Genomic DNA, 9,740 nt, shown 5'->3' on the forward strand with positions numbered 1-9,740 from the left:
GGGAGAGGGGTCCTCGGCATCTGGAAAGGACAGGGCGCCTTGTTTTTGAAACTGTCAATTCCCTCAACCCCTATTGTGAGCGCTTCATGCAAAACATCTCGGGGCTTTTAAAGCGGGGGCTTGTGAGGCCGCCTCGGAGAGAAAGGGAGAGGGGGAGAGAGAGGGGCCTAGGGCACGGGAAATAATTATATCAGCGCAGTGAAAAAATGCAACGTGTAAGGCCTAAACCCGGCTCGCTGTCCCTTCCCCGAAGGTTTTCAGGCAAGCCGGAGATGTTAGACCACGGCTTGCAGGGCCAAGTACCAGGGGAATGGGTAATGTCTGCAAGCATGACTTCAGCAACACAGATCCCAATACTTCCCTCCTGATTTTGCTAGCCAGGGCTTTTCATTTTCAGGCACTCGCCCTCCTTTTGTACCTCCAAGCTGACCAAATAGATTCCAGGATGAACCATCACATATTCTTCCCAGCAATCCTCTTAACCATAAAAACCACAATTAACAAGGTTATCTGTGTTTCATGTTCTCCAACATACTGCATATGTAGAATATTTTCCTGCAGATTACCACCGTGTGTCAAAAATGCCACTTTTTTTACCCTTTTCTGTCTCAACCACTCACATGTGTGAACAGTGACAAACATAAACATGATAGCATTGCTCTCATTTCTGCAGAAACTTTAATTTATTGGCAACTAAATCTGTTAGAGGTAAAGAGATCAGAGACCATGTAAAAAATCACCATGTGAATTGATTAAACAGCAAACTTCATAAAACAGCTACCACTATTTTGCATTATTGCTAGTAGTGGTGTTTTAAATAAACAATCAGTAAAGAGATTATCGCACTGTATCAAGTAAGGGTAGCTTATATAACAATCGGTTCCTAAAGTAAATTGCTGTAAACGGCAAGTTACATCTTTTAAGGCAATATACCTCGTTGCTGAAGGCATTACACGTGTTCCCTTTTTAATGCTCTAGAGAATTAAACAGAGTCCAAAACTTTCTTTGTCGTCCATCTGGCAGCAGAAATCTTCACAATAAATTTACCGGTGAACTCTACTTATGGCAAATACCTATGCAGTATAGTCCATAAAGTACACGCACTTCCCTCAATTGCTTTTTCCTCTAGAAAATTCTGTTGATTTGTGTGTACACCAGGAATTGGGAAATGGTGGCAATTCATTACTAATATATTTTAAGTTTTATCTCCTGTAAACATTGCAACAAAATGGTAGCCTAGCTCCCTTGGAAAACCTTGGGTTTTCCTCATTATTAGAACTTACCTTTATGGGAGAAAATCGGTTATTTTTACGTAACTCAGTGATAAGACTTCACATGATTAAGGCTGAAATGATAATGAACTCTGATCGCAATAATAATTACAATGTCATCAGAAACAGTAACCAAACTACCAGAATTGGAGAGAATACCTTTTTTTCAATCCCCCTCCCCTTTATTTTTTCCCTAGTGAGTTATTGTACCTGGCTAATTTCTCCAGCGGCAGTAAAAACACGAATGTCCCTGTTAGTGGCTTGCACTAAACTGAGGTGTGCACGTGTGAAAATTATTTGGCTGTTTAACTCCTTGCCGTTTGCTGCTGCCTGGGCGGAGGAGAGCCAAGCGGAGCAGCCTGCCGGGGATGCCCGGGGGTGCCTGGAGCTCCCGGGCCGCTGGCAGGGCTGGGCGCCATATTTCACATCCTCAACTCTGCAGAGCCTATTTGGTATAAATTTATGCTTATTCCTCCCCCTCCCGACCACCCCCCCCCCTCCGGATTATTTCAGGAACCTGAAAAGGCACCTCTGTAATTTACAATTCCTGGCCAAATCAGCATATCTCTAATTGGAAGTAAACAGGGTCAGGGGACAGAGTTACTTTGAAAGTGATACGTTGTTTAATTGACAAGGCAAAATTTTAGGTTTCAGGTTTGGATATTGCACTTTTGTAGCTTTTGGCTCTTTTTTTTTCCTTTCTTTTTTTTTTTTTTTTTTTGGTCAAGTGAAGACCTTTGTCAAGCAGACACGGTTTCTAACAGAGCAGGGGTCTTTCCTGAGCAGTACATTTTGTACGTACTTACAGTTCTCTGGAAATAAGGCTGTATTCTGTGCAGCTCTAAACACACGAACGTAAACATTCATCTCAGAACAACTTCAGTAAGCAGATTTTTCATGACCATCGTAATTTCAGCAGAGCAGTTAAGTATGCAATGCACCTTTTGCAATTGGCAGCTTTAAAGTGATGTGTGTGTATGTACGTGTGCATGCAGGGGGGAAGGGTAACTCCACTGAAAGGCAATTGTTTACTCTTTCTAAATATATTTGGCTGCAGGTATTCTTAGACTAGGCCTTTTACAATGAGAGGAAAACTCCGGTGTGGATATAGTAAACAGAGCTGAAATCAGTTAGTGACTACTTGGAATATCTGGAGACACGAGAGGTTGGGAGAGGGCATCACAAAAGGCAAGAATTAAAAAATTGAATCCCAGGCAGTGGATTGCCAGCAGAAATGTTGACTTTGAGTCACACAGTAAACATTACATTGTTGCTTTGTTTTCCTTTTTTGATTTATGATAAATTATTCTCCCGGGATTGATCGATGAGTGGAATCCTTAAAATTTAATTTGTGAATGATCTAGTATAAATAAAATGCTAATCCAAAGAAAGAAACCAGCAATTATTCATCCTAAACTCTGCTGATTCAGCAACTCAATTATTACTGCCTTTCTCAAGCTGCAAACTTTTCAGGCTGTTTTCAGAGTTGCTGTACCCGTCCTCCCCCCGCAAGAGAGACCTTCCCCCGTTCTCGGCTCTGCCTCCACCTCGGCCTCCAGCCTTTCTCTCTCTCTTTTTTTTTTTTTCCTTCCCTTTCTTTTCGAGAGGCTGGGGGGGGAAGGGAGGGAAACAGTTAACCTCTTGAAGCGTATTTCCTCCAAATAAAAACAGTGAACTTACAAACGGAGAGGAAACCACGGATAACTCTGCAATAATTCAAAGTGTTTGGAATCAGAATTTTTTAAAACAGTGTTTTTAATTGAAAATAAAGCTAAAGCATGCTTTTCAACAGTGCAAATTTCCATAATTTTGATTTACTGCTTCCATCATCACAATATATTATACCAGCATGACTTACCGAGGGCTAGACTCTAGAAGTCTGCCTGTTCGACTATTTCGATATTAAGTGCAAATATAGATAATTGCCTCTGATTGTCACGTGCAGTAGAAATGTTTCTGCTACATAGAGAGGATGGCATGGCAAAATAAAACCCACGACAGCAAATTTCAAGAGATGAGGATAGAACCGGGAAGTGTAACACGGTTGAAACACTTGAGTTTTGGTGCCAAAAAGCTATGAATAACATGGTCTTCTCATTTTGTGTAATCTTTCCACTTACGGCCTCTCATTTCACTTTCTGTGTTGTATTTACTGCTTTGCTATTTCCTCCAGCCAGCGTGAGGGGCTGGACCATAAATTGTACTGCTGGCCAGGCAAATATTTTAGTTGCTTTGCAAGTTTGTAAGGGGCATGTTCAGACCACAACTTAAGTATGACATTAGTGGGTAACAGTAACCTTATTTAAGACCTCTGGGTGAAACAAAAAGGCTTCCCAATTGCAAAGAGTGGCTGTACAAGCAAAAAGACACCCTTTTACCAAAAATAGAATTCCACATTTATTTACTGGTTTCAAATGAGGCAGCTTTTCCCAGCGCTGGGGTCGCAGACAGACACCAGGCTTTCCAAACCAGAGAAAAAGGAGTAAGTGCAACTGCTCTTCGAAAGAGACACCCCTGCACCCGAAAACAAAGCTCCCGAAAAGTAGATTGCTGCCACATTGAATTTATAGTGAACCCTTACTGTGCAACCATGTAACTTAACAAACTTTAACTGAATTAACAGTTAGACTTCCATTTTCGAAATCTAGTGCATAAATTTAATGGCTCATTCTAATATTTATTATTCAACCTTTTGACATTTATTTGCAGCAGTTGAATTGAGGTACTGGTGCATTATTAGCATTTAAACAGTAAAGTGTTCCAGCTTTACCGTAATAACTGAGTTTAACTTGAGTCTTTAGCCTGAAGTACTCTGTGGAATGTAACAAAATAAAATAAAATAAAAAACCCCAATGCAACAGAACAAAACAAAAATAGACCACCAAAAACAAAAACCCAAAATAACAGAAAAATCCCACCACTGTTGTAATGGTAAATAAAATAGTAATCCGGTTTCTGTCTTCACATTGTGATAAAACAGGATTCCAGAAGTGTGTATAGCATTAATGGGTTTGTACAAACCATGCTGCAGAGTTTAAAAAAAAAAAAAAAGGTAAGAAAGTTAAAGGTGGTTCAAGAAAATATTTTCCAAACTATTTTATTAATTAAATTTCCTGAATTTGTGGCTAGGTGGAAGAGGTATTGCAGAACCGCCCAGCTGCCATTTCCATACAGGATGGGCCTTGTGAGGTGGTTGGGAATCCTTAGTGGTGTTTAAGGAATAAGCTGGCAACAAATCCCCATCATTGCCAATAATTAGTGATGGTGGACAGGGAAAATTTGCCATGAAATTAAATGGCCTTTTCACTGCTGATGCTACATTGCTGGCTACCCTTTTGCGTCTATTGTTAACTGTAAAATCATCCAGTGTTCCTTCATGTGTCTCGATTTTACCTGTAGGACGTGGGCTTCGAGCTGATTTCAAATTTGGTTTGACTGGAGGAGTCTGCAGTACAGGTCGCTTTCCCAAAACCAGTGTCCTGTAATTTTTTCTCACCCTTGCTCCAAATTTATACTCCCCATCCTCAGGTTTTGGAGTACCTAAAGTGCATGAGAGGACCTGACTCTGAGTCAGCGGGTTTAAGGAAGTGGTTTCTTTCTCAGTGCATGCAGAATCTTCCTTGGCTGTTAATAAAGCGTCCTGGTTATTACTCTCAGTCACACCGTAAAACTCATCCTTAGTATCATTGCACTCACACTTTAGCTTATGTGTTGTAAGATCAGGCTCATACTCGTCGTTCGCACTGCTGTCCTCTATTTTGATTTTAATGCTGTGCAGGAATGGCAATGCCTTATTGCCTGTATCAGTGCACTGGAGCTCAGCTGCTGCTGCTGCCCCTGGAGAAGCAGCATCCTCCGCAGGATCAGTTTGTAAAGAGGGCAAATCCGTGGCAAATTCAATACAATGAGGGATTTTGGAATCTTTCTCTGAATTTGCTGCCGTTGATGAAGAATCATTATTTAAGAACCTAGCAGCTATTGTATTGTTATCTACACGGTGTGTAGTAGTTGCTTGAAGGCATTTCCTTGCCTCTCTGAGTATTCTTTGTTGTGGAAATGCATTGTTTGTCTTTGGGCTAGGTGAAGAGGCCCCCTTTGCAACACAGTTAATTGTTAGGTCAGTACTCTTGGTATTATTGGAAAATTCAGAGTGTGGGAATGTGATCTCGGATACCCTATCATCTCTTATCTCCGCGAAGCAGCTCCCTAGGCCGCCGGAGCAGCGCAGCGCCGGGGCGGCGGGAGCCCAGCCGGGGCGGCCCCACTCCTCCGGCAGCTCCGGCTTGACTCCGCCGGGAGCGCCGCGGAGGACGGGCAGCCCGCCGGACTCCGCCGGGGCCGGGGCCGGGGGCCGGGGGGCGGTGGCGGCCGCCAGATGGTACAAGAAGTTGGCGTGGACCACGCCGGGCGGGCTGCAGAAGCTGGTGCGCCTGAAGCGGATGCTTTGCACCGAAACCTGGCTGGAGACCGAGCTGGAGTCGGAGTCCGAGGTGCTGTCCTCCTCCTCCTCCTCTTCCTCCTCCTCTTCCTCCTCCTCCTCCTCCTCCTCTGAGCTGCCCTCGCTGGAGTCCGAGGCGCCGCTGCCCTCCTCGTCCTCCTCCTCCTCGTCCTCCTCCTCCGAGCTGCCCTCGCTGGAGCTGGAGAGGCTGGAGCCGCAGTCCGAGTCGTGGGCGGCGCGGCCCGAGCAGCAGCTGGACTCCGAGTCGCTGCTGGCGCTCTCGGCGAAGGCGGGCGGCCCGAAGCCGCGGGGCAGCGACAGCGGCAGCCGCGGGGCGCCGCGGAGCCGGCAGGGCCGGGGCAGGGCCAGGGGCCGGCGGGCGCCGCCGGGGGGGCCCAGCGTGCCGGCGACAGCGGCCGCCCCGTGGCGGCGGCGGCGGCAGCGGCCGGGCAGGGGCGGGGGGCCGGCGGCCGGGAGCCGGGGCCGCGCCGCGGCGGCGGGCGGGCGGCGGGGCCGCAGGGGCGCGCAGCCGCCCGCTGCCGGCGCCGTTTCATAGTTTACGGGGGGTTTGCAAGGCGCCCGAGCGATTTCTGGGTAGCTGTGGCCAGTGTATTTACTAAAAATGTGAGGTAGATGAGCGGCCGGTAGCAAGGCTGTGTCCCCCGGGCGCAGAGCTTTCCTCCGGACGGGCAGCAGCGGCCGGGGAGAGTCGCTCAGACCCAGCCAAAGTTTGTTCTCCTTCCAGAAGCCGGAGAAGGGGTCGGCGGGAGCGAGCTCCGGCCGGAGGTCGGCGGCAGACAGCGCCCGGCTTAGTTTCCTCCGTTTCGTCTTAAGTACCCGTTCGGTTTTGCAGGATGTGTACAAGGCTTCCACGTCCTCTCTGGAGATCAGGGTGCATTTGGCGGCGTGGAAAGCGATGGAGTTGATGGCTTTGAGTTTCCTCAACTCCTCCAGGTCGCAGTGATGCTTTTTTACTTTTAAATGATCCATTCGCTTGTGCACGGTAGTTCGCGGGATGTTTTTGAGCAGGTCTGTAAAAACCTGGGAGAGTGCAAACATTTGCTTTCCTTTAATGATGAGGTAGCCGAGCCTCACGCCATCCACCTCTTCAAAACCCGACTTCAGGTCTCCCATTTCGTGAATTAAATTATTCCCAGCATTTGCAGAGAGAGAGAGAGATGAAAAAAAAAAAGAAAAAAAAAAGAAAAAGCCACACACACACAATCCTCAGCCAGATGCTGTATTTGTCTCAAGGCATCCTGCTAATAAAATATAACAAAGGCTGTTATTCCTGGTGAATGAAGTGCCAAACTTTAGACAAAATTAAAAAAAAATAAATTAAAAAATACCGTGAGGCTACAATCAATATATAATCTTAAAAATCAGGTTTGCCAAAGTGTTTCTCTAAGTTGCTTCTGAAGATCAGTACCTGTTCCCTTTCATTCCCTGCTTTTCCATTGGAAACTATGATAATGGAATGTGAAGGGAGGAAGAGAAAAGAAATGCAGCTGCTATTCCCGCCGCTGCTTTAGCTACAAATAAAATGACAGAGTGAAGTGAGCTCGTCCGGAGACACCTTCATCAATTAATTCCCCTAAAGCCAACGCTGATTGGACACTCCTGACAGGTGATGCAATAAAAATTGATATTCCACCCCTTCCCCCAAAAAATCTCCCACTAATTAGCATACCCTTATACTGCCACCTCCCCTCCCAAAGTAAATAATACAGTTAGTATATAAATCTTTCTATTAAACAATCCGAGCTCAAACATACTCAGCCCTCTCAGACTTCCTCGTCGCTAGCTTCCGAGGAAGGATTTGTATGCTTTTCCCCCCTATCGTTCCGTATATTTTCAGCCTGTTTTGGACAAACGTTGCTCTTTTGTGCATGCCGTGAATTTAAAGGACATAAGTCTGATCGTAACGATGGAAAATCCTTCGGTAACGTAGCCGCTTTAAACTAGTGTTTTATTCTCCATTGTGTGGAAAATGAAGCTTAGAGAAAACGTGCAGAACAGCCTGGTATTTCCCCTTCTGAGGCTCCAAAGTTAAATGTTCGGTTGCTAACGAGAGGGAATACTTACATTTTCGAGTTTCTCTTGATTTTCCTCTTCTGCTTAATTAGCTTTTTACAGCCCGGGACTAAGGTTATTTTTGCTGTCTGAGTATCACGGGTTCCTGCACCGTGATACTGTAACACTTTTAACTGAAATTCTGCCTGTAATATTGCGGGAGGGGGGAGGAGGACGTGAGCTCACGTCAGACCCATAACAAAGCATAGATAAGCCAGAAATGTATACACTTTTCACGATTAACCGTACTGGATCACGAGCTGGAATGTCCTATAGTCCCAGAGCCCACGTCAGGATTCCTGCGTGCTGATTGCTTCCAGCAGAGAAAGGAGAATGTAAAATATCCAAGGTGCTTCCAAGAGCCTTTACGTAATAACAAAAAAGTGCTGGCACACACAATGTACGATATTGCATCGGGCTAGGATGCTTCTGGCTCGCAGTTTGCATATTCCGCTCGGAGTAGCCCTGCCGAAGCTTTTTGATGCTCCATTTATAGCAGCCCCTTAAAATCAATTGGAAGAAGCAGCATGAATGTTTAACCTCTTCTTAGGAACGTTAAATTATTCGAGTGTCAGGAACGGGGATTTCGCAAATGTTGCGATAGCTGCATGCCTCTCCCTTGTCACGTTAACGTGATGCTTGCGGTTTGCACGTTAGGCGCTGCGAAAAAAAAGATCACCAATCTCTGCCGTGCATCCAGTGTTCCGCTGGATACAAACACCAGCACTTTTATGTATCACTGCACATCCAGAATTAGACACATCCGCGAGATTAATGAGACATCTCATATTGCTGTGACTTGGCAAAAAAATCGACGGAGGAAAAAAAATTAAAAATCTTCAATCCCAAACCTCAATATCCACTCCGCATGTTGGCAATATGGTGCGTGGAGTTCGTGTTACCCCGTCAGGTACAGCTAAAAGAAAGCGCATAATCACTCTGTGAAAAAGCAGTTTTGCATGGCAAGGCAAAATGCAGGCGAGCCACCAATTTCACAGGAATTCGAGAGAGAAGTGGGAATTTGGAGAAGTGCATCCGGGAATGGAGGAAGTCTATTCAAGAGAGCCTCTAACTCGGAGGGCTGAGATTTGAAAAGTCAGCCCTGGACTACTGTTGCTCTCAGCGCAGATGTAATCGCCGCTGTTCAACTTAATCCATGTGTGCGCGAACCGCGATGCCTAGTTCTTCCCTTTGAAACCTAGGGATAGTATTCCCATCCGAGAAAGCAGAGCTACAGCAAATTACATTTTGTCCCTCGAATTAGAAAAGGATCATTGAGTGGTTCTCGTGATATTTCAGCCTTTAAACGTAACCGAGAGGCAGCAGTGAACAATGCCTCGGCACAGCTCAGACCATCCGCGGAGTTCGCCTTCCCTCTCCTCGCATCTGGATCCCCCAGCCTTGCCTTTCTCTTGCTCGCTCGTGTGAGAGGCACCCTCGTATATGCTGAGGCTGAAAGCAAAGTTTCGAGAGAAAACAGCTGCTGGCGCTAAAAAGAAATCATCGTGGTCTTTCTAGAGCTAGAGACAATAAGGTCGTTTAAAAATTCCTCCTGATGTACTTATATGCTGCCAACACCCCCACCCCCTCTCCACTGCTCTCCTCCCCCTGCTTTAAGGTTAAGGCTATGGAGTCAACAGTAAAGGAACTGTAAACTCCGATAAAGCTGTTCAGAAGACGTTACCAAAAACCCCGATGGGATGAAAACTCCTTTATTTGTCAGGTAGTTCAGCTGGGTCAGATTCCCGTGTAAATCCACGCGTGCGTTCGCACGCAGGAAGCCACGGGCACCCAGACCTGCACCCACGCGCTGACGGTGACAGCCAGGCAGTGGGATTCGGTAACTATTTTAAAAATGCCTTTTTTTCTTTCTTTAATTCCGGCCCTACCAAACGTTTAAAACTAGTGACGGCTCTTCGGCAAACCTCGGGCTCCCGAAAGGTGCGGCCATGAGCACC

General features: G+C 46.0%; 1 protein-coding gene across 1 annotated transcript; it reads right to left on the reverse strand.

The window, feature by feature from the left end:
- Positions 1 to 3,015: 3,015 nt before the first annotated feature.
- SKIDA1 (SKI/DACH domain containing 1) lies at positions 3,016 to 9,522 on the reverse strand. The gene has a single exon (XM_017817138.1). It carries the CDS (start codon positions 6,841 to 6,843, stop codon positions 4,372 to 4,374), a length of 2,472 nt encoding a protein of 823 aa, XP_017672627.1. The 5' UTR covers positions 6,844 to 9,522; the 3' UTR covers positions 3,016 to 4,371.
- Positions 9,523 to 9,740: the final 218 nt, after the last annotated feature.

The sequence above is a fragment of the Lepidothrix coronata genome, unplaced genomic scaffold, assembly GCF_001604755.1.
Source record: "Lepidothrix coronata isolate B3197 unplaced genomic scaffold, Lepidothrix_coronata-1.0 Scaffold59, whole genome shotgun sequence".
Taxonomy (NCBI): Eukaryota; Metazoa; Chordata; class Aves; order Passeriformes; family Pipridae; genus Lepidothrix; species Lepidothrix coronata.

What these genes read in the sequence shown, in the direction of transcription:
- SKIDA1 (XM_017817138.1), bottom strand. Translation starts at nt 6,843, where the DNA reads ATGGGAGACCTGAAGTCGGGTTTTGAAGAGGTGGATGGCGTGAGGCTC.